We start from the raw sequence: 25,585 nt of genomic DNA, 5'->3' as shown, positions 1-25,585 counted from the left end.
TGTAATCTGGTGGTAATTCCGCCGGACTAAGTGGCGGTAACAATACATCTGTAGTTGGTTTCTCAGTAGATTTAGCGTTGAGATACCATCAAACTCATAATGAGGCCCCAGGTTTTTAGCAAGTGTCGAACTTGTAAAGTTGCAGCATAAGATAATATACAGATGGCATATCTTACCTGCTAGGCTGCATCTGATGTCAAGTGGGAATCCTGACACTTGTTGGAGGAGTTGCAGAGAGAGAGGTATGTATTTGCATGGCTGGTGTGGATGTGCCAAGCTCTGGTACTTCTGCCTGGAAGTATACTTTCTAATTTCTCATGACTGGGATCCTCTATGTTTTACCGGATGTCACCAGACTACTTATCTTGGGGTCACCTGATCATTTAACGTATTTGACAATATAAGAAACCTCTGTACTACCTGTTAATTGTGGCCAGATGGAGCACACTAAAAAGTGGAATGTGAAGACACCACCGCAGATGAATATCTTGCTAACCAAGGTTTGGCCCATCATAGGTTTGGAGAAACTGACCTTGACAGAGAGACCCTGGCTAGTTTCATGCAATCTTGAGGCCATTCCCTCGACTTTGTGCCTAACGACTACAAAGCCTTGTGCTGTCTGGCAAGACTCAGAGCTTTACGTTAAGCAACAATATGATCAATGACGAATCCAGGGCATTCGTCCCTTCTTCCCAAGTGAATCCCCTTTTGGGGACGAGGGCTCCCAGCATAGGATGGGAACCCCTGTAAAATCTGTACTCCCGCCTATATGGGGACCACAAAAGTTAGAAATGGCAAAACAACAGGTACTCTACGCAGGCTCCCTGGGACTATCGCTGCACTTGAGGACGGTCCACCCATATGGGAGACTGACACCCAAGTCCGGGGACATAATCCTCCCCTCACCCCGACTATCCTGGAGACCTGGCGGGCCTGCGGTACAGCTTCTCCCTCTGGGAAAAGATGGGGACCCTGTCGGGGCTCCCTGGAACTACTGCTGTGATTGGGGACGGTAGACCCACATGGGAGATGGCCGGCCAGGGACATTACCCCCAACAAAGCCTTGGTGGGCTGTCTCACATATGGGGCGACCATCCCCAAGTGCAGCGGCTTGTCCCAGGGAGCTACTGCACTTGGGGATGGTCAACCCATATGGGACATGGGTGTCCAAGGCCAGGTACATGCGCCCCAACCTTCCTGGTATTCTGGCTGGCCTGTTTTACAGCTTCTCCTCCGGGAAATGTCCTGGGTCTCCCTGGAACCACCGCTGGGCTTGTGGACGTTCAACCCACATGGGAATCAGCCACCGAAGACCAGGGATATGATCGCCTACAACCGTGGAGCTCTGGCTGGGTTGCGTTACAGCTTCTCCCTTCTGGGAAAGGACGGGGACCCTGCCGAGGCTCCCTGGGACTGCCGCAGCACTTGGGGATGGTTAACCCACATGGGAAACAGCCGCTCAAGGCCAGGGACATTACCCCCGACCATCCCGGAGCTCTGGCTGGCCTGCGTTACAGCTTCTCCCTCTGGGAAAGGTCGGGAACCCTGCCGGGCCTCCCTGCACCCACTGCTGGGCTTGTGGATGGTCAAACCACATGGGAGACAGCCACCCAAGGCCAGAAACATGACCCCCAACTTTCCTGGAGCTCTGGCTGGCCTGCGTTACATCTTCTCCCTTCTCCCTCATGGAAAGGTCTGGTTCCTGCCGGGGCTCCCTGGACCCACTACTGGGCTTGGGGACTGTCAAACCACATGGGAGACAGCCACCCAAGGCCGGAAACATGACTCCCGGCCATCCTGAAGCGCTGGCAGGGCTGCGCTACAGAATTTCCCTCGGCGGAGGAAAGGGGACCCTGCCGGGGTGCCCTGGATCTGGCGCTGTGCTTGTGGACGGTACACAGCGCCAGCTCCACGGAGTCCCGGCAGGGTCCCCAATCTTTCCCAGAGGGAGAAACTGTAACACCGGCCAGCCAGAGCTCCAGGCTGGGCTTGGGGATGGTCGACCCACGTGGGTGACGGTGCCCAAGACCTGGGACATCACCCCTGACCATCCTTGAGCTCTGGCTGGGTTGCGTTACACCGTCTCCCACTGGGAAAGGATGGAAAGCCTGCAGAGACTCCCTGAAACCGCTGCTGGACTTGTGGACGGTCACCCCACATTAGGGACAGCCACCCAAGTCCAGGGAAATCACCCAGACCAGCCTGGAGCTCTGGCAAGGCAGCATTACAGAATTTCCCTCAGGGAACGGGCGGGGACCCTGCCAGGACTCCATGGGACTGCCGTTGAACTTGTGGACGGTCAACACTTTTTCATCCAGAAACCTTTGGGAATGTGGGAAGGTAGGACATGTGTTGTTGGCGGCTTGTTATGGTAGTTACCAGGTGAGAAATGTCTGAAAATTGAGTCTCTTTGCCCTAAATTTTGGACTTTGCAGGGGCTTGTGGGTTATACATGCTGAAGCGATTCGCGCAAGTCAGACCTCAGTGGATTCCCATAGGTGTCTTCTTTTCGGAAATGCATGGAGTTCCCCGTTTCCCTTGGTGGCTGCGACGCCGCAGGCCCCACTCTGTAAGCCGGGTCCCCAAACCCTTTGGGGGGAAGCAGTGGTTTAGCCTTTTCCCTTTGCGCCCAGGTAGATGCAGCCACACATGTGAGGTACCATTTTCATCGGGACACCTGTGGGAAGGCGGGAAAGTAGGACATGTGTTGGCAGCGTGTTTCGGTGGGTTGGCAGGGGGAAATGTCTGAGAATTGTGTTTTTCTCGCCAAAGTTTGGATTTTGCCAGGGATTGTGGGTAATAAATTCTGGGTCGATTCGCGCAAGTCAGACCTCTGGATTCCCACGGATTTCTTCTTTCCCTCTCTTCTGGGTGATACACAGCATCTTGGATTCCAGCGGTCACAAACACTCTTCCGGACCCTGGGTTACACAGATGGACTTCTTAGCTTCAAGATGTCCGAGCACTCTTCTTCTGGACACACGAACATCCCTTCTCCTGATGGCAGGCCATATGACTGGCTTCCAGGATACTTCGAGTGAAGAGGAGCAGTTGCACGATGTCCCCTCGTAGTTACGGGAAGAGGTCCCCTATCCAGGTCCTCTCTGGTTCAGTCCTTAAATCAGAAAAGCAGCCTTTGGATTTCATGAAGAGTTGCAGCAGCAGAACTTCTCCCTCCTGCTGGATTCCAGGATACAAGCTTCTTGAGACTTCAGCTTCTTGCTTTGGTCTTGACTTGAGCTTCTGACAAGGAGGTGAGTGAGGGGTCCCTTATTATACAAAAATATCCCCATTCACTCAGCTGAGATAGGCTGTCAGTCAGCCAATCACACACATGTGCATTCATGCAGGCAGCACCCAATCAGGCTCAGAGGCATTCAGGCAATTCACACAAAACCAGACACCCAAAACACAGGATGTGGATTGGAGGCAACTCCCCAGCCTTTCAGAGCACACACTGCATTCATTCCAGTTTCAGTCAGGGCTGGCTCAGGCATTTTGTCACACAACCAAAACCAGACACCCACAATACATAATGCGAATTGACTCTCCTTTCCATTCATACAGGTACCACCCCAAGGGCGTACCCACAACGAGCAGTCACTGGGAGGGCTCCAGCCAGTCTGCAGGAGGCAGCCCCACAGCTATAAATGGTCCTTCCATCCAACAGCCATTCAGGAGAAGGGACAGAGGCATGGCTTCTCAGGACATTGAGAAACAAGGGGTGAAGGCAAAAGAACCCTAGAGGTTACAGTGGCCATCTTGCCTTTGTGTAGGAATCCATTGATTCCAATGGCAGGGCCTGGATATCCAATAAATGGAGGATACCTCGAGCCACTGTCAAGTCAGCATGTAGCTGCCACCAGCCCATACCCTGCTCTGTGGGCAACACACATGTGCTGAAAAACATACACTAGGTGTCAGGGCTAGGCACGTTGCGGGTGCTGTGTGGTATAATGGAGGGGTTAATCCTAAGTGTGGGCCCACAACACTGTACTGCAGGCGAATTCTCCATCCCATTTTTCAGGAAAAAGGCTCAGGGATGGAGAACCGCCCAAAGACTACACTTCCCAGCAGGACTGCTGCTAAAGAAAACGCCACACCCAAGCTATCACGCATGCGTGAACCGCGCCCACAAGACAGCACTCGCAATTCCGGATCTCAGAGGGAGAGGACGTGTGCCACCAAGCTCCAGCAGGCATGCCTTCGCGAGGCAGAAACTCCCGCCTGACACCACAGGCCCTGCGCCCACTAACAAGATAAGTGGATATTGCTAATGTGTACAGCGTGTGAATGTTGGAAGCCGCTGAAGCCGCATGCATGCCTAATACGCGGCTAGGACTGCAGAAGTAACTGTGTTCCGAACACAGGGGCAGAGACTAATACGCAGGAGACCTGCATGACTCGCATGCACTTAACGAATACCTGCATGCTTACATTTGGGCAAATGTGAATGCTTGAGGTGAAAGCAACCACGGGCGGCGTGATCACAAAGACAAGATCAAGTGATCGCACATAAGTTGACAAACGAATTCTGTATGAGTACAGAGAACTGTTCACGTCTCTGCCGCGCATACTCAATTGTTTTTTCCAGCAGAGCCACAGAACGTACAGAACATTGCCAATCTGCACGAACTCGCCCAGAGAAACTGTGGGAAAGAAACCTGCCGCTAAGTGTATTTCTTTGTTTAATCTCAATATGAGATGCACCGCAAGAGGTTATGTGATATGCAGAAATATTTGTGGGGAAAACTCTGCATGGTGGTAATGCAGGGTGCACAGTGAAGTCATACTCTGCATGATGTTAATGCTGGGTGCACAGTTTGTACATAGAAGCTGGTTGAGCACCAGGCAGTAGCTCAGCGCAGACAGCTCTTTTAGGGGCAGTGACCCCAGTGCTTTGGTTAGAAGCTCCAGTTAAAAGGCTTCCACACAGAAGAACAAGTTACTTCTTACCTGGTAACGTTCTTTCGATGGGATGTTCCTCCGACGTATTCCTTATCTTGATAGATCATCTCCAACTTGCTGGCCTCAGAAAAAATGTTTTCAGTAGAGGGCGCTGCGTGTCGACGTCCCTCGATCCGATGTCCCCGGACAGGTTCCGTATCGGCGCCGACATCATCCTGCGTATAAATAGACTCGCGCAGCGTCTGTTGCTCAGTTCCGTTTTTGATGTTTAACAGTTGATTTACATGAATTGGTAATTGACCCTGAAGGAGCGTAAGCTGTAACCACAAGGGAAGTTTTACTGAGGGGATGGATGGGAGGGGCGATAAGGAATACGTCGGAGGAACATCCCATCGAAAGAACGTTACCAGGTAAGAGGTAACTTGTTCTTCGAAGGGATTGTGTCCTCCGACGTATTCCTTATCTTGATAGACTCCCATAGCAGTGGTGTGTAACTGGAGGTGGGAGTAAAATTGCCATGTTTCCCTTCAATAATGAACAGAGTGCAACACAGCTTTGCCAAATCTAGTCTCTTGGCTAGAGGAGGAATCCAGGTTGTAAATTTTGTGAAGGTATGTGCAGACGATTATGTCGCAGCCGCACATATGTCTGAAATCGGTACCCCTCTTTGGAGGGCCGAAGAGGCTGCAATACCCCTGGTTGAATGAGCCCTAAGATTTTGAGGAGGCTCTTTCCCTGCCAGTTTGTAACATTCCAGAATGGGCAAAATAATCCATCTGGAAATGGTCTGTTTTGTGATCGGTAATCCCAATTTGTGCCCTGAGTAACCTACGAACAGTTGGTCTGCTTGCCTAATCCTAGCAAGTCTGCTGATGTAAAAGCTCAAAGCCCGCCTTGGGTCCAGCCTATGTAACCTTTCTTCCTCTTTCCCTGGATGGGGAGGGGGATAGAATGAAGGTAAGGTAATCTTCTGAGTGATGTGGAATTCAGAAACCACCTTTGGGAGGAAATTAGGCTTCACTTGTAGGACAACTTTGTCTTTATGAAAAATTGTATGAGGGGGTTTACAAGATAGAGCTTGTAATTCGCTCACCCTCCTAGCAGATGTCAATGCCACTAATAAGACAGTTTTAAGGGTGAGAAATCTTAGCGAACAAGAGTGGAGTGGTTCAAAAGGAGTACCCATCAGGAAATTTAAGACTAAATTTAAGTCCCATAAGGGAACTTGGAATGGTCTTGGAGGATAGACATTGGTTAATCCCTTCAGAAATTGTATTACTAAGGGTAACTTAAAATACGATGGTTCCTCTGCAGTGCGCTTGAAGATTGATAGCGCTGCGAGATAGCCCTTGATAGTACCAACCTGAAGGCCCGAATTTGCCAAATAGAGTAGAAAAGATAACACTGTTGGTGTACCACATGAAAAGGGATCGATATTCTTTTCTCTACACCTGCTGCAAAATTTGTTCCAACGGCAGCGGTATAAAGTCTTTGTTGCTGGCCTTCGGGCCGAAAGCAACACCTCCATGACATCATCTGGGAGGTCCCAATCCTTGTATCTCAACCTTTCAGATACCAAGCGTGAAGGTTGAGGGTACTGATGTCTGGATGGAGAACCTGACCTCCCTTCTGCGAGAGAAGATTCTCCTTGAGTGGAAGACGAATTGGAGGGCAGATGGACATGTCCAGAAGATCCGGGTACCACGTTCTCCTGGCCCAGTCCGGGGCAATTAGGATCATGGCTTTCCAGAACCTTCTCAACCTCCTGATCATTTGAGGAATGACAGGGACTGGAGGAAACGTGTACAGAAGTGGAAACTCCCAGTCCACTACGAACGCGTCCCCTAGAGCTCCTTTCAGGGGAAATTCCCTTGAACAAAACTGATCGCACTTCCTGTTGATGCTGGTGGCGAACAGATCGACTTGAGGTGTTACCCAAAGGGTGAAGATTTGTTGTGTTGAAGGACTTCCTGAGCTAGTTCCCACTCGTGGGAGACTGTACTCTGCCTGCTCAGAGCGTCCGCCGTCAAGTTTTTCTCTCCGGCTAATTGAACTGCCGATAGAGAGATTCCTTCTTGGATTGCCCAAAACCAGAGATGCATCGCCTCTCTGCACAGAGGCAGTGATCCTACGCCTCCTCTTTTGTTGAGGTAGTGCACGGCCACTGTGTTGTCCATCATTATCAGGACATTTTTCCCCTGTACAGATGGCAGAAAAGCCTTCAGCGCTAGCCTGATTGCTCTCAGCTCTAACAGGTTGATATGTAGTCTGGACTCCGATGGAGACCAATGACCGCTGATGGTCAAGTCGTTGGCATGGGCTCCCCACCCCATGAGTAAGGCATCTGTGACTACTGTTATCTCCGGCCATGGTTGCCAAAACAGTTCTCCTTTCAAAATGTTTTCCTGACGGGCCCACCACTGAAGGTCTCGAGCCACCTTGTCCGGAACCTGAAGGAGATCGGTCATTCTCCCTGAGAATTGCGACCACCGAGTTCTTAGTGCCCACTGAAGAGATCTCATTCTCAGGGGAGCCTCTGGCACATGGAAGATGAGGGATGCCATGAGGCCTAGCAACCTCAAAAAGTCGAAGGCTGGGAGACGTTGGGCATTTTGAAACTTGGTGACCATCTGCAGAATATCTTGAGCCCTCACCTCTGGTGGCGAGGCTTTTCCCAGGGAAGTGTCCCGGACCGCTCCAATGAACTGGAGTCTCTGTGATGGTATCATCTGTGACTTCTTTAAATTGAGTGAGAAGCCCAGTTTGTGAAGGAAGTGGCAGACATAATCTAGCTGGATCTGAGCTTGTTCCGGAGATACAGCTCTGATCAGACAATCGTCCAGGTAGGGGTAGACGTGAATCCCTTCCTTCCTTAGACTTGCAGCCACTACCGACATTAGCTTGGTGAAGACCCTCGGGGCGGAGGTCAGCCCAAATGGCAGAAGTCGAAATTGATTATGAGAGCCGCCAATTGCGAACCTCAGGTATTTCCTGTGTTTGAGATGGATTGACACATGGAAATAAGCATGCTGAAGGTCCAGAGATACCAGCCAGTCCTGGTGCTGGAGGGCCTGAAGGATCTGAGAGAGAGTTACCATCTTGAACTTGTCCTTCCTGAGGAACGTGTTCAATTCTCGTAAGTCCAAGATAGGTCTTAGTCCTCCTTCCTTCTTCGGTATTAGGAAGTAGGGGGGAGTACCAGCCCTTGTTCCTCTCCGCTACAGGTACCAGTTCTATGGCACCTTTCTCCAGCCGGTCTACAATTTCCTGCAAGAGGAGCGGATCTGGAACTTTCCGAGAGCTGTTCCCCGGTGGATGACTCTGAGGAATGTGTAGAAAAGGCAGGCAGTAACCTTGGGCAATTGTCTCCAATGCCCAAGCATCTGACGTAATAGCCTGCCATTCCGTCAGATGTTGAGTTAGCCTGCCCCCTACTGGTGTCTTGTGAGGAGAGTCCTCAGAGTGATTTAGAGGCGGCTGATGCCGAGGGTAAAGAGGCACCTGCTTCTGCTGCGGCTTTTGTATTTTTACCCCGTCTACCTTGGGTGAATCTTTTTTGACCTCTTTGAACCGACTGTCCTCTGCCTTTTCCGAATGCCGAATAAAAGCGAAAGGACTTACCTCTCCAAGAGGTTCCTGAGGGGCGATATGGCATTTGACGGATTGCAGCTCCCAGGGATTTTGCTGCTGCTTTGGATGTCCTTAACTTTTCTAGGCTGTCATCCGCCTTCTTACCAAACAAAGAAGAGCCGTCAAAGGGCACATTTAAAAGTCTGGCTTGTACATCTGAAGCAAACCCAGACTTTCACAACCACGCAAATCTGCGGGTTGTAGTACTTGCCGCCATGGCCCTACTGATACTGTCAGCAGAATCAATGCCAGTTTGAAGGGATTTGCACATTGCGTCTTTACCATCCTTAATGATGTTTAGAAACGCTTCCCTTTCTTCTCCCTCTGGGAGGCAGTCAGCCGCTGATGAAGCACACTCCCAAAGTGTATGGCTGAAACTTGCGAGCGTACAAGTGGCGTTAATAGATTTCAACGCCATTCTACATGCAGAAAAGACTTTCTTAGCCATAGAGTCGTATCTTTTGTCATCCATGTCCTGTGGAACAGTAGGGTATGCCGATCTACTGCCTGGTGCAGTTGCTGCTTGAGCAACCAGACTCTCTGGAGTTGGATGTTTTAACAAAAATTCAGGGTCAGTAGTAGATACCCTATATTTGGCTGATAACTTCTTGTTAACCGCCGGGATAACCTCAGGAGTTTCCCAGTTAGCCAATATTTTTCTTTGTAATGCAGCGTGAAATGGAACCACAGGATCCTCCTGTGGGCCTTTAACTAAAATGTCTGTAAGGTCATCCTGATGGAATGCAGGTGAAGGTGTAGACCAACCCATGAATTCTATAATCCTTGCCATTAAACTTCTGTAAGGGGTCTCGGCATGTTCCCCAGGGTCTGGTTTGGCAAATTCTATTTCTGGGGAAGTATCTAACCCACTTGCCTCATGTAAGGATTCTCGAAGATCCTTTAACCTATTTTCCTAAGAGGTAAATTCCTCTGGTTATGGTGTTGTAGTTCTCTGCAACCCAAAGGGTCTTTCTTGATCCGAATCCTCACCTTCTTCATAAATTGAAGACAAAGGTCTGAAATGATCAGACCTTGGAAATGGCTTAAATCCCATTTCCAGAGCAGAAGGGGCCAAATTTGTCATAATTGGTTGAGAAAACGTCGACGTCATTGACGCGGACGTTAAAGGCTTCGAAAACACCGAAAAAGGCATCGAGAGGATCGGAATCCCACTCGAGGTTGTCGACGACATTCTCGAAGTCGTGTTAGAGGCCCTGGGTATGACCACTGGCTGTGAGGTAGTGACAGCCGTGGGTTTGTTCTTTTTCGGCGTCGACGTCGAAGACGGCGTTGATTCGATCAACCTATGCGTCGATGACGCAGATTTATGTGAAGGGACTTTCGACGATGGCGTCGATGGCACAGTGCCTTTTCTCGAGAGTTGGTGACGCTCTCGGGTAGTTTCTTTCACCGGGTGCAACGACTCACGGCGTTTCGATTTTTTTGTCTTTCACCCAGGGTATCACCCTCAGCTGTCTTCGAGGGGGTCGAGGCCGCTTTCTCGAAGACGCTAAGCATCCTTTTACGGAATTCCTCCCACTCAGCCTGAGAGTTATGTTTTGTGGGGCAAGTGACTCTTTCCGGGGAAACAGAAGAAGATGAGGAAGTGGATCTTCGACGCCTCTTACTTGAATGCTTGGATCTCGAAGAGTGGTGGGAACTGCTTCAAGACCTAGAATGAGAATGTTTCCTGTGTCGGCGAGGAGAGGAATGTCTCGAATCTGCCGAGGAAACTTTCGAAGGAGTTTTAACTGACTTACCTCTCTCAAGCTTCCCCTTACGCTCCTTCAAGGCTTTCGCCGTCATGGACATGCAGTCCTCGCACTCAGAACATTGGTGCTCCGATCCCAGGCACCACAAACAGATCCTCTCAGGATCTGTCAATGACATTTTCTTTCCACAGTCTCGAAATTTTTTGAAGCCGGACCGTGGAGTCGTTTGTTCGGATGAGGAAGTCATTGAGTAAGAGTTGGTATTCTCGAGGAATAAATGAAGAATTTATCTGACTAACGAACTGAGCAACGCGATTCCGAGGCCCACGAAGCACGGAAAAACGGAACTGAGCAACGGATGCTGCGCAAGTCTATTTATATGCATATTGACGCTGGCGCCGATACAGAGGCTGTCGAGGGACATCGGCTTGAGGGACGTCGACGCGCAGCACCCTCTACTGAAATTTTTTTTTCCGAGGCCAGCAAGCTGGAGATGATCTATCAAGATAAGGAATACGTCGGAGGACACAATCCCTTCGAAGTGAGGTACATAGAGAGAATGTGGTGTGCATGAAAGAAAGGGCAGAGTAGAGGCACAACTCATGAGACAGCAGCAGGAGTCAAGGAGCATGTTACCCTAAATCCCCTTACCCATCCACAACTATTTCCTAACCCTCTTTCCAGTTATCCTGAACCCTCTACCCATACAACCAAGGTACCCTAACCCTCTTTCCCCGGCAGGTTGTGGTGGCCTGTGGTTAGTACTGTTCCCAGGTGCCAAGACCCAACGGGGAGGTAGGTATTCGTGCTACCTCTGCGCCAGTCAAGATTGGGCTGGACTACAGAACTGACAATAGGGGTAAAAGGGTGAACCTCTACCCATGGAGGCCCTAACGGTATCCCATGGGTACTGTTCATCAAAAGGGAAAGATAAAGTGCTGCACTGCCGGGGGTCTGTGATGAATCCGACAGACTCGTCACTGTTTTCCCAGAGGTGACCTCCTCCCATGTGGCCAGGCCAAGGCAGCCGCTACCCGATTCTAGAACTGTACTTATGTACAGCTGCATTATAAAGGCCTTATTATATCATATCCTGACCCTGGGGGAATCTGTATGAGGGAGGATCACATGGGAGGAGACAATTAACAGGAGGATGTTATGACTTCATTGGAGGAGTCACAGTCCTGCCCCCTTTCCTGTGAGAAGGACCCCCTGAACCCTAACACCTTAATGGTCTATTGTCAGATTCCCCCCATTGAGGAAGTCAAGGAACCTTTTCTCTACATCACTCTAATCAGATCCCCACTTTCCATCCAAACACTCACAAACTCACAAATTCCACCTTTTGTTCTTGATGTGCCTTTATGTAAAAGTTAAGGAGAAAAACCATTTAGGAATTAAAAGTCCCAAGGTAACCATGATCTTTAATCCTGATATGCCTTTTTGTGAAAATCGTGAGAGAAACCATCCAGGAGATAAAAGCCCAAAGCAAGTTATGGACTTCAACTCCCATAACCACTCAGGTACTGAGACGAGGAGGACGACAAGGGAGTTTGTGCAGAGTACCAGGAGCTGAAAGTGCAACACACAAACTAGCTGTTTTACCAAACCTGTAAAGAGTGGGACATTTAAAAATGAAAACCGTGCTATGGAGAAGAGAGGTGCAGCGAGAAGCGCAGAAGGAGACGTTGCCATCCATGCTAAAGCTCCTGAACGCAAAGCACACTGACAGAACCGGCAGAGCAGAGAATACTGCTGGGGTAGGACGTGGAACGCTATGTGTGAGCAGGAAGGACTGTGGAGATGCAGGGAGCAGTGCAGGAAATCCTGGCGGTTTGGTCGCTCAGCGAGGCAGCAGACTTCACCCCGGGCCGAGAAGGAGAGCTAGCATGTGACTGCAGAGCCGTGCCGGATGCTCAGGGAGCATCCGCACACTCCAACCTGGAAGGCAGAAGAAGCAGCCATAACACAGAAGCACGGGCAACAACAGATATGCTGGAAAAGGCTGGTGGGTCTGACCAACGCAGCTGGGAACCGCAAGGCTGACAGCCACGCCAACAGGTGATTGACGGTACAAGATTGCTAATGAAGAAAATGTACAAAGGCAACGTTTGTTTGAATGCAGTCAAGGCAAATTACAAAGGCAAGATTAAATGAGAAGAATGTTTGAATGCTGACAAGACAAAGAACAAAGGTAACCCCCAAGGAAATACAGAAGCATGAGATGCCAATGTGGGGGAGAGGGTTGAGCAAGTACATTAGAGTACAAATATTACCACAAATAGATATACCAAACCGCACATGGTATATGCTATTGTGGTATATCAAAGAACTGTGTAATACATAAAGAGCCCTGGCAGGTGAATACCCCAGGCAGCTGAAGTTGAATCTAAGGACTGTGAAATCCCCAAAACGTCATGGCAGGTGAGTATATCAGGCAGTGGAAATTGTGTAAAGATTCCTGGCAAAGGGGTATACCAGGTAATCTGGAGTACAGAAAGATTGTTCCATAACTTTTTACTTGAACCGAACATTTTGGTTGAACAAGAACATTGTGAGTCCAGTGAAGACACCAAGGAACTGTTAGATAAAAATACATTTTACCATCCTGCTTAAGAATCCAGGGGAAGGGGACCATCCTCTGTATCCAAGGTATCAGGTAATAATATTGCCACCTATATGGTCGCCGTAAATAATATTGCCGGGAAAATGTCGTGGCGATATTATTTGGGTGACCATATATATGGCGACAGGTGCCAAAAAAAAATGTAAAAAAAAATGTAAATTTGGGGGTTGCGGGGGTGTCCCCTGCATGTTCCATGCAATAATGTTGCCACAAAAAACGACAATTTTTCGGCAATATTTTTGCATGCCGATATTTTTTGGCGACATTATTACATTATTACATGGAACCGTATCCAAGGGTCTTTACATTGGAGAGCATTTTTTTTTAGTCATTCTTGCACTTTTGGTTTTTGCAAATTTTTTCTAACCTCAAGTCAAGGACCTTTTGTCGCACCTTTTGTTTGTTTATAAATGTGAGGGTCAGTGTATATTGTTTTGGACACAAGGACGGCTTTTCAGTTACCGACATCCTGACGCAGGCAGATCCATAGTTTTAGTTTCTAGGGAGGGAAGTTCCTCTTTAGAATCGGGATAGAGAGGCATTTTTCCCACCCATTGTTATTTAATAAAAATGTCTTAGCATAAAAACACAATAACTTTGTGTCCGTCTCTCATTTCCGACCCCTCATAGGTCCAAACTGCACTCCTGTGCAGAAAACTCACAGAAAACACATCCAGAGAAGTGGTAGGAAAAGGACGGGGAGGCCCTGTCCCTTCCAAAGCATATCCAGCATCACACTATACCAGGAGAAGGTAGCCATTCTCCTGGACATAGAATTGTATAAAAGGCTGTGTGAAACCTACAAGCCAGGCCTTCCCCATAGCATCCTTGTTGCAAGCGAACATTCTTTTACAAGCTATCCAAGCATCAGGAAAAGGGAGACATTCTCCTAGACAAGGAATTTTCTATTAGATTATCCTTTTGACGTAGTGTGAGGGAGAGAAGTAGTTTGTGACACAGGACAGGGGAGTTTGATTTGACGGAAATTCTGACTGACCATTTAGTATTTGTTTTGAGGCAGGGAAACTGCTCTTAGATGTAAGGGATAGTGAGGGACTTTTTATGCACAAATATGTCTATAACTACACCATGCCACCTTTGTGTCAGCTTCATCTTCCTTCTTCTACGCTCTCACACTCCACATAAATAAGAGTGACACTGTTTTTTTAGGAACTTGAGACTAATTTTGAACTTGGGGAATCTTTGAGGAACTTTTTGATACACTGACAGGAACTATTTTTCTTTGAGAGGAACATTTGATAACCTAACATTGGATCCAGACCCAGGGGGGATCCGTGGAAGAGACAGGGGCCTTTCTGAAGGTCCATGAGTGCTGGGCACTCCTACTATTTCTTTTACATTTTCCTGAGTGGTAGAGCCAGTATTGTGGATAGGTTTGGACCGATGACTTTTTGTTTTGAACTATAGACAAGCACCTTAGTTTAGTTTGCTTAGGACAGAAACTCCCTTTTAGTAGTAGCGTCACTTAGGCATTTTTCCTTTTTATTCAAATAAAACTACATCTAAACAGGTCCTATGGTCCGAGTCCTCCTTCTGGCTTGCCACACTTAACAGAAAGCCAACCCTTTCTGTTTAGCACAGCTCCGACTTCTGAACATGGACTCTCTTGGGTGTATTGCCTCCATCTCTATTCTTCTTTTAGGACTCTTAGTTGGTAAAGGGTGAAGGTGGGGTTATCGTTTGGGGAGGGAAGAGAATGCCAAAAGTACAATTCAATCAAGATGTATTTGCTGAAGTTCTTGTAGAATAAGTTGTTCCACCACAAGCAGTATTATCTTTCTAGTTGCTTTCTCTTTCCTTTCATCAATAAACCTATTTGATAAAAGAAAGAAGGAGAGGAACACACGAGGAAGAGGAGCAGCGGGAAAGGTTGGAGAGGGGAGGGAGGAAGACTGGGCGAGGGAGCATATCTGAATGACAGATCAAGAGGCAGCAAAGGAGTTAACTGAACACAATGAGGTATGAAGGGAGTAGAGCCTTGTGGAATAGCTGAACCAGAAGAATGCTCTGGAGCTGATAGAGCAGTTGGCAGTTGAGCCCGATATAAGTGCTACAAAAGACTACTGGTGGCCAATTCTAGTACACATCTGCGATTAGAAGGGACCACCTCAAGACTTAATGCAGGGGGAGGGTAGCATGCAAGTGCCCTGGGGACAAACTGTTCCTAAAGAGAGTGATGCCTGCCTCGCATCAGACGGAATAAGAGTGCTCGGAAGAAGGGAGTCCAGGAGAACCAATACCACATTTTGAAGAACACTTATACTAGCAAGAGCCTAGAGCATGACAGAACTATTTGGGATCACTAAAAATGATCAGCGACTGAGGGACTTTGGGAGAAGGTTTGTGATGCCTGTGATCTACAAAGAGAGAGACGCACGCAGGAAGTAAGATGCTCCACCCAGGCCTTACTCTTAACCCATGATAATAAGAAGAGAACTTAGAATTGGCTTACAATTGTCTGTTGACCCCTCTGCCTTTCCACAACCCACTTGTTAAGAAAGAATTCCAATTTTATGGGATCCTAGGGCCCTTCTCCTGAAGTGCCCTTGTGTGACGTGGTGGAGTAACGAGGCGGACATAGGGGTGGCATGTTTCAACAAAGTTTTATTTAAGAAATAAAGAAAATAACCTACCTCTCTGCATCTCTAAATGATTATCCCTACCTAAACAAATATCAACTCGGGTGGTCGTCTTCAGGATGTTTGTGCAAATAAAAAGTGTCTGTTCTCTGTCCAAAACCTACTCTAAACCTACCACCAATCTACATAAGGATTCAGCATCTAAATGAAAATAGTACCAGGAGAATGATTCCCTTCCCTGGTGAGCTGGCTCAGTCTTGATCTCTCTTCCAATAATCCTTTGCTCTAGTTTCCGGTTCAACAAAGAGTAGGGTCAGGTGAATGACTATTTTCTCCTGACCCTCCTTGCACAGGCTTGAGGGCTGTCTTGGGATAGTCTTTGGCAGTAGTCCTGAAAAGTCTTTTCACTTCTCCCCAAGGGCTTCTGAAAGCTTGCTTTACAATTCCAGCAATTCTTGCCTGTTTTATGACGTATGAAGATGACCCCCAGACAGCTCTTGTTGTCTAATACTCTTCTTTAAGCTTACTTGGATTATCACTGTTATGAGGTAGATTCCTCCCGAGGCCCTTGGGCCTCTGGCAATCACTACTGTGACGGGGAAGATTACTCCAGTGGTTCTCTTGCCTATTGGTTCTTTGGATATCACCACTATGACGAGGGCGATTACTCCCGAAATTCTCTTGACTCTTGAACTGTCAAAAACCGCTGCAAGGTCTCCCGCTGTTCCCGTTACCTGCAGCATGTCGAGACTGCCTTGCTGCTTCTTCCTGTGGTGATGGGTTTACTCGCAGTGCTTCAACACTTCCTGCTTCCCTCACTCTACTTCTCGCTTCGTCCTTCCAGCTCCACAGAGATTTGGGCCACACAGGTCTGGCGCAGTTGCAGGACCAGATGGTCCACCTCCCCAAGGTTACGCCACTGCTGGCTTCCTTCCCACTCTTCAAACGTTCTCGAGCTAGGCTTATATTGCAGCCCCCCCAACAGACTGTTCCTGGATGTCCCTGCCGCTGGGGATCAGCGCCCTTGCAGCTTCGCATTCCCAGTTTTAAAATCCCCAGTCTGGGCTCGCTTCACACCAGCTGCTCTCTCAATTTCCCAGTCCTTTATCGCTTTTCATTTCCTGTGGGCCGATTCTCCCCAGCGTAAGGCCAAAGTCCTTCTTTCCTGTTGTTGAGATAATCTTTATGCCTCCTTGGAGCCAACTCTTCTCAGTACTATGGTAAGGCAACCTGTTATTAATCTGCAGGTTTCTTTGGCTCTTCTTCATCTGGGTTATATTACTTTGGGGATCAAAGACAGAAGACACATTACCATAACAGACCGTAGTGTTATGAGGGATTTCTGACCGGGACTTGGGTCCCAAAGGAAAAGGGGTTAGGGAATTCCTTCACAGAACGGGAGTCCTTATCCCCATGAGGGGAGTCTCTCCTTGTGAGGTCCCACTTTCTGGGGGATTATTGGGTAGCCTCACCTCCATAACCTCACAGGGAATGGCTCCCCCCCCAGGAAGTAGTGACGAAATCCCATGAATCATCACACCTACTATTGCAACCCTTTTTTTTTTACCTTACTTATGTTATATGGTAATGGGTCACCCCTAAAGGCACCAAGTCGCAGGGGTGCCTCTCAGTGACCAATTTATTTTTTACCTAGGATGATGTCACCCTACATTGGTTTTAGGGAGAAGGTTGGCAGCAGCTCTACTTTACTTTTGTCTTCGCCAAGGGTGAAGGCCATATTACTGCACTGGCAGACCAATATGCCTTTTTAAGCACAGCTGCATTTTTTAAAAATAATGCATTCAGGTATTTTGTCGTTTAGGGCTCCCTTTCTTCAAGGCAACAATGAGGTGGCCTTTAAATGGCCATTGTGGCAATGTGGGCTCTTGGTGAATCCACAATGGCAGCCTACATATTTATTTTAAGATTTGGACCAGTTTAAGTGCCTGAGATCTCCCTCTAACTTCCTGTGGTGATGGTCTAGGCTAGGTAGCAGCCCCATTGACAAATCTGAATGGAGGTCATCGAACACTTTATCCCCTTTACCCCCCGCACTACTAGTGGTTGGTCAAACGCTTTCTGCAGTGGAATGAAGGCCCTGCTTTACACTCGTGATTTACTGTTGGCATTCTGAAGACGTTTTTCAAGCTAATTTCTGCTGTTTAAAGCCATTACTTGGCCATACTGTCTGGGTAAAAGGCTTGGGCATATCCTGGTTTGGGTTTTCCTGCCTCACAAGATCCAGTAGTACTTACTGAAGACTCCTGCCTCCCAACATCTGCAGTGTCGAGCCTTTCATGCTGGAACCATTTTCTGGCCCGTTTACTGCCACATGCCGCAGTTTCCCACCAGATGCGTCTGCTTGGCTGGGTTGTCTAAAAGGGTGCTCAGATGTCTCCAACACACCAGATCATTGGCTCAGGGTGTCGGAAGATGCCTTCAGCCATTGTCTGCAACCTGGGAACGTTTGCTGCTCTGCTGCCATCATCCTTAATCCACAGAGCCGCGAGGAGCCATCTTTGTGAATTTCCTCTCCTTCCAGGAGTCTTCCTTACTGAAAGCTTAACTTCAGGGTCAAGAGGCCCTTTTGTTCCTTTTCTGGCTCAGGGTACAAGGCACTGGGCATTGTAAACCACACCTGGCAAACAAACCATGTACTTACCGGGTTGCTTAAGCATGCTAGAGCCATTTTTGCCAAAACTGCTAATGCAAGTAGATACCCTGGATCCTTGGATCAATAATTATTTGTGATTATTCACGATACTCATACTCGGGGATCCCCATGGTCTGGGTCAAAAATCTTTCGAGGTCAGTCTCAACGGCATATCCCATAGACTTCTATTGGGGGTCATCCTGCTCTGCTGCATCTTCCTCTGGGGATTTCGGTGTGTTCTTCGGCCCCTGGATCTCTTCTTTGGGGTTTCTTCTGTCATTCCCAGGGTTTGTTTGCCATGGAATTAACTGTGGGGTAGAACCGACTTAGCTTCATTAAAGTGGATGGTCCACTGACTGTGATCCCACTAATTGCTATATTACTATAGCACTTTGTGCCTATCCTGGAACTCTCCTAAATGGACTCTGGGGGTACTTACATGCTCCTGTACATTTATCCTGTACCCACAAGAGGTTCAGTGCCCTCTGGACCAAGAACTAGCTCTTTCCACCAATTATTGTTAATGCATTTTTAAAGCCATATACTGCATTTCTCCAATGGTGAATATATGTTAAAATTGTAACTAATTTCAGGTAACTACATTTTACCCCTGAAATGAATTGACAAGTAACTGTTGCTATAACGTATTCTTAATTCTTGGAAGCCTTTGCCTAGGATTTTGAAATATTACCAACCCTCTAGGGCTACGTTTGAAAACCTTAACATCACTCAATATCATCTTTCTCTCATCCTCACAAAATTGTTCAGCCTAGTCTAAAAGCTCATCACAAACCATGTACATTTCACTGTCTTGTCCCTCCTCTGCCCTCCTTCTGTCTTCTATCTTAAAACCACAAAATGAAAAATTCAAACCTCACTGAATACCACGATCATGATCAAGTCAGTACCCTCCCTTTAAGCGGTCTCTCCATCTTGGAGACTTCATTTTATTGCATTTTATGGAGTTCATCTTGGCACAGGCCTCTTAGCCCTCTCCATCGTTCACTCCATTGCACCCACGTTCTGAACAATGGATCTCCAGAGCATGAAAAAGCTGATGACAACCATGTGCCTAAACATGAGCCACAAATGCAAAACCCACCATCCACATCTTGCTTCCTTCAAGAAACTGCTCCTTGCTCTCAGTGCTGATCTGAGTTCAGCCAAGTACAATTATCACACTATCCTTACTCCAGCCACTGCACTTCCATCCTCACAAGCTACATGATACTCCAATCCATGCTAATCCCCCCCGCAACTCTTTATCTTCCTCACGCTCAGCTTACTATTGTGTCAGCAACTTCTCCAAAATATCTAATGTTTTGGAGAGCCTGTCTGCATTTCACTTTTCCCCTCCTCACTCCCCCTTCTTCTCTACCCACTCATCACTACAAGATTTCCCAGCCAGTACGCTGGCTGGACTGGGACTAAGATGCCAAACTTTACGGTGCTCAAGCTGTCACCTTTACACCTCTGAGCTGTTCCCAATTTGCTTAAACATTTCACGTTCCTTTTGCATCTTTTCAGACTGTTTCAGAGGGCCCCCTCATATCAATTTTGAAAACACCCACAGCTGAGCTCTTCATGTGCACTATTCCAAAATTCTTCAACGTCTAGTATCTTAGTGACACCATTCCATCCAGTACCACAGCATACACTCCACACAGACAGCATCACTTATATCTCCAGCTCACTATGCTCACCACTTTCATTAGCCATTTATCCTCCTTGTCCTTGATCTCTGCCACCTTTTATACAGTTGATCACAGATTCTATACACTCTTATTTATCACATTAACTAAATGCTCAAATCCTCTAAAGCTGGTGTGATCTTTTACACAGGCACCAGTACTGAACACCTTCTACTATATACTTTCATTCTGATGGCTTTATTGCACCCCCTATGATGGCAATCTAGTAGTTCTCTTTGACAGCAACCTGAAATGTCAGTTCTTCATTGCCTCTGCTGCCCCTCCACAACCCCTTCACATGCACTGGCTATCCATGCAAAAGATCTCCTGACTCAGATTCCTTCCTTTTCTTTTTAAATCCAACCACAGGCTATCCACCCTATATGTGGCGGAATCATTTTCCTGCTTCTCAAACCCTCGCACTCTATGCTTTCAAGCTCTCATCAACCACATTGTCCCACAGACATCTTGTGTTGCCTCCCACTTTCAGCCTCCTGGCTCCCCATCATTGGAACTACCTAGCCTCAGAAATGAAGGGCAATTCAACAGTGACTAGGTTCAATATTCCGCTGAAGAAGATAGCTCTAAAGTCTTATACTGCTATCACCTCCCACTCCCCACCGCCAATGATCCACAACCAGTGTCCCCAGTGCACTCCACCTCAGTATATACTGTATCTGTGATTACTTAAGATGTAATTGATGTCTGTCCCCATTTACTGTTTATAGCTTCTTGCGCCCCCCCCCCCATCTAGCTTGTTTAGTGTATTAATATCCATATTGCACACAACAAAGGGACTGCTCTAGTCATTAAAGCGTTTTTTTGCATACAGTTTAATTTTCAATAAACATATGCAACAAGTATATCCAATAAAAGGCTCATCCATAAAACATGGTTGCAATAGGTAGATGTATTTTACCTTTTTGAAACCTAAACCATTGCTGATGGGAGTAAGTTCACGCTCCACTTTGCCATCTCCCTCGTCCACTGCCAGCCAGCACTCTGCAGGAAAAAACCAACTGGTACCAGTGATCAAATCTTTTACTAGCACATGGCTGATGTACCAGCTTGGAGATAGCCCACTGTTGTTGTGCCAAACATGCATTTTCCAAATGGGACCCAGACTGTCAGGAAGGCTGTGAGAATAAGAGATTACTACATCAGAAAAAAGACGTTTACTGGTAGTGTTTTACAGCTGGTATGCGCATTGCAGATAATCACTAGAGTAGAGCTCAGTTCATTTATCAATTTAAGGTTTATTGTTTCATCACAAAAGATACCTAATAAGCCAACATTTTGACTTTAGGAAATGAAAGGCGACACAGGGTTGGGTATGCTATTTGAAGATGGCTGGCAATCACCCAGAGACTATAAAAACATTTCTAGTAGCGTGACTTTGCAAATCACCACCCCAGTACCCCGCCCACCATCCCCAGGTTGCATACTCCTGCTCTTTGGTATGATGTGTATTTGGCAACGTTTGATAAAAAGCATGATAAAAGCATGTTTGCCAAAAGGAACCATAGGTTGTATTACAATTGGTTTATGTGATGCCTGAAGGTCTTGCCTGGGCCTCACATTAGAAACCGGATAAACATACTTCAGTTGTGAAAATACAATACAGTGCATGATTTTCCCAAAATACCCTACAGTGCATCTTTTTCCAGATAGAAATAAGGCAGCATCTCAGTTTTGAATAAAGTAAACCAGAGTGCTTAATTTCTGAAAACAGTCTTGTAACCAACATATAGGTTATATCAATATCAACATTGTCCCACGCCCTCAATGCCAGTTGTGGAATTTAAAGGAATAGTGCGCTCAAAAATATTATTGTCCCGAGCATTCGGGCATGTGGTTTTAAGCATACGTTGATCGATTGTAAAAACATTTCCTATGCACCGTACCTTAGTTTTCCTCACTTTTACACATGCAAAATCGGGCAGCCAGGCACTGACATCTTGTGCTAATCTTATCGGTTGCTGCATCGCCCTAAGGTGAACTGCCCTAGCAGCAATAAATCATATGCCCCGCCCCTGAAGCTGACATCACTCAACGCGTACGGCCCATTTCACAATGTGAATGCATGTCTCGTGACAACGTTCTCTGAGCGCCAGCTAATGACGTGTCTCCATGGAAATGGCAGGATGCATCTTTCCTCAATAAGTATAAACAAACTGCTTCTCATTAGACAACATCAGAGTTGCTTTTTCAATTGTTTCACTGTCTTTTTTTGTGTATCCTGTGGCTCATTTCTGCTCTGTTCAGCTATCTTCGTTCCTCGTAGCCTGTGCAAACAGATACTAGTACTATCATTACTATTTTAATTTTGTCGTGTAGTGGCAACAATACAGCCCTACCAGTATGAGCAGGAGTATTCCGAGGCAGAGTTAGTCTAAAGAGAAAGATGCAGAAACGATGGGGCTTTGGATGACAGTTGGGAGGACAAATCACTGGATAAACAGCCTGATCCTAGTCGCATGGAAGACGTTTCCACCTGGTGTACTTGCAATCGGTGTGAGATCATGCCAATCGAGGAGGAGAACTGCTGCTGCAGAGAAAACTCTGGATGCTTGTCCGACATATCGAAGAAGAACCAACGCTGCTATACGTTACCGGTCTGCATGACTTCAGGGCAGCCTGCCTCACAAGGTCCGTGTTGAGGATTATGATGTTGCTTATGCACGAACTTCGCACAACAGTTTGCCCTCGCAATCCAAGTAACAAGTAAGTGTACTCTAGATGTGATGTCACTTAGGCCCCTAACATTTCATGTTTGTCTCCTATATTGTCGTAACTTTGATCCATCACTGCCAAAAGAATATAGTCTTGCAATTCTATACATCACTTGCAATGTGGGGAAATCATAGTGGTCATCTTATGTGTCTTCCACGTACAACCAAGAAACAATATTTCTCTGTGCCCCAAACATTATGGAATGCATAGTTGTTCACTTTTGTAATGTGTCTACATTTTAAAGCCCAAGTTGATTGATCCATGAAGTAACATTTGTACTGGCACTATGCCATAGGATACAAGATTGCATTTTCAAATAAGGTTTGTACACTTATGTTCATTTAAGTACAGTTTGTATGTTTCTCTTCCACAGGTGGTACCGGCTGGTGGCCTATCGTGCATTTACATACATACCGCGTTCGATGAGTAATACCCGCCTGTGCCGTTGGTGCCATTCAAGCCGAATTCCCCAGTGACAGCGGTCAGTACAGGGGATCTTCCCACACTGTGCTGCAACCCGAAGTATACAATGTGTAATACATTTGTGCCATCAACATCAGCAACAAAATAAAATACAACAGAACTTTTCTGAATAGCTGTTTCAATTTTTCAGTGAATCATGGTAACGCTCACTTGTCCTGGCAGGGCTGACTGGGTGGGGACGATCGAGGTGCCAAACACCATGTACACTTCAAATATATCTTACGCGCAGGGGCCATTGTACACATGGCCTCCCTAGACCCTGTGTCTACTGGTTCCATTGATTCAGACTGCACCCCTGCAATCCACATAAGACAACGCCATAAGCACCTCACTCATTCACATACACACCCACTTTTCTAATTCTTTATAAAACCCTTGATATTTATCCTGAGAACATCTGTGAGCACTGGAAGTCAACTCTTGATCACGCTACCTGTTCTCCTGCTGCTGACTACCCTGCTTGCTGAATGTAACTGATTGTTAGTCAAGGTAAGGGCAGGTCGCCTAATCATCTCTTTTTTGATTGCTACATTTCTATCTATTTCAAACAATTGTACCGTAGTGTAATGTTCATTCATCTCATTGCCTTTACCATTGTCTTCTGTTTAATTTGTTCTGTTCTCGATATATAGCAAATGTCATCAGTGTTAATTGGGATAGAATTGCATCCTTCGCGGACCATATCTAAAAGCATGTTTCCTTTTGATGCATGAAAGTACATTCAACGGTCGAGTAAAACTTTGATAGAATTCCATCTTTCTCATGCATTCATGTAAAACTTTTTAGTAACTATGTGTACTTTATTTTTAACAGATTTTTCAAGAATGCCTGCGTGTATGGTTTATGGTTGCCGTTCTAAGACCCATGACCAACCTCAGGGCACAATAATGCATACATTCCTGAGGAACATAGATCTAATAAGATAATCCATCAGATATTGTGGATTTCCGCCGGGAAAACTTGAAAGTAGAGCCCAGGATGTCTTGAGGGACTTGAGGGCCAATCGATTCCACATCTGCAGCCTGCACTTTACCCCGGTTATGCACAACCAATTGCAGTACACTAAAAAGAATCAACTCAGAACGTCTCGTAAATTGCTTCCAAATGCAATTCCAACTCTATTAATGCACACGCGGGACAAGGCGAGTTCCGTATCATGAATTAGCTGTAGGCCTTGAGGTACTAAACAGCTAACTACATGAATGGATTGGTGCTTTTGGTATAAATGTTTCTTACTATAATTCTGCATATTTACCAAATTGTATTACTTTATAACTATACCCCATTTTGCTACACATCTATCCCTGATTTTAGGAGCATCATAGAAACTAATTATGAACATAGAAAATTATGCCATAGTGCCCTTCGAAATAAGCATAGTCTTTTCGCAGTCGGTTGCTTCACATGTCAACTCTTTAGGTGAGCATATTGAAAAGCACAGACCCTCGCTAGTGAAGACATCACTGACAAGTCCAGTATACCAATGGTGAGCCATACAGACTTGCAGAAGTTCATATTAATCAGAGTTGGATCTACCCACATATCTAATGCAAATCTAATTTTCCCTTTACCACTTTGCGACAATGCACTAAAATTGAAGGAGCAAGATTCTACATCCATTTCTTTTCAAGAGTCAACAACAACTTCTAAATGATATGAAATAGTTTATGTATCCTGTCATTTGTCTATATAATGTTTCATTTATGGGTTTCTATTTATATGTACCATTGTCTGCATCCTTTTGTCTCTGTTCGATTTCACTGTTTTCATCCATACTAAAACAAGTACTGTGCTACAGGGGGATGCTGGTACTTTGTCAACAATTACATCATCCTTTGGAGTTGGTCCAGAGTATGAGGTATGCGTACTGACAGTTCCCTTGAATGAAAGAAAGTAAATCCTACATCGGATACTATTAGATAGTGACATTCATATAAACATGCAGTGTTTCTAACTCTTATCATTTCAGTTCTAACGTTACAATTTCTGGAAGACACAACATCAGAGTCCAGATTGTTGAGGGCTGAAGGAGCCCCGTTTTTCCTAAAAGAGTGGATATGGTTGCCGAAACCACAGCAAGACGGGAGGACAAGTTTGTTAGAATTAGGATGGAAGATTTGGAGAAGGGCTTGTCGGGTCATGGATAACCTGATCCTGTGTTACCCACAAATGCCACTAGTGGCATTGAATGGAGTGGATGACCAATTGAGGAAGATAATCCGGAGGCATTGGGAACCGATTGGTATAGCAACGCTGGGGGATGTATGGCAAGAGGGGAAGGCAGTGGAGTTTCACACACTGGTGGAAGGCACCGGTCTACACCGGGGACAATATATCACTTATACTAGGCTGGAGCGGAAGATAAAAGATGCTTCGTCAAAATAGTGCTATAGGGTCCCCCTGACACGGCCATAGAAACAATTTTATGATATCAAGGGTGGGGAAGGAGGCGCTCCAGTTGAGACGGGACTGGGAAGAGGAAGCCGGATAATCTATGTGTGACGGGTTGTGGGTGAGGGTTCAGAGAGAACACAAAAAAAGTGTCCAGG

At 46.6% G+C, this 25,585-nt stretch overlaps 1 protein-coding gene across 1 annotated transcript in view; it reads right to left on the bottom strand.

Moving 5' to 3' along the window:
• Nucleotides 1–25,585, bottom strand: part of PKD1L1 (polycystin 1 like 1, transient receptor potential channel interacting) — a 2,330,280-nt gene that overhangs the window by 831,120 nt on the left and 1,473,575 nt on the right. Inside the window, exon 33 of the mRNA XM_069613333.1 lies at nt 20,740–20,956. Coding sequence (XP_069469434.1) covers nt 20,740–20,956 — 217 coding nt within the window. The remainder of the gene's footprint in view (nt 1–20,739; nt 20,957–25,585) is intronic.

This window comes from Ambystoma mexicanum, chromosome 5p (genome assembly GCF_040938575.1).
Source record: "Ambystoma mexicanum isolate Mex_15411 chromosome 5p, UKY_AmexF1_1, whole genome shotgun sequence".
Taxonomy (NCBI): Eukaryota; Metazoa; Chordata; class Amphibia; order Caudata; family Ambystomatidae; genus Ambystoma; species Ambystoma mexicanum.
Note: the sequence above shows the minus strand (reverse complement) of the source record. Positions and strands in the feature narration are given on the sequence as shown.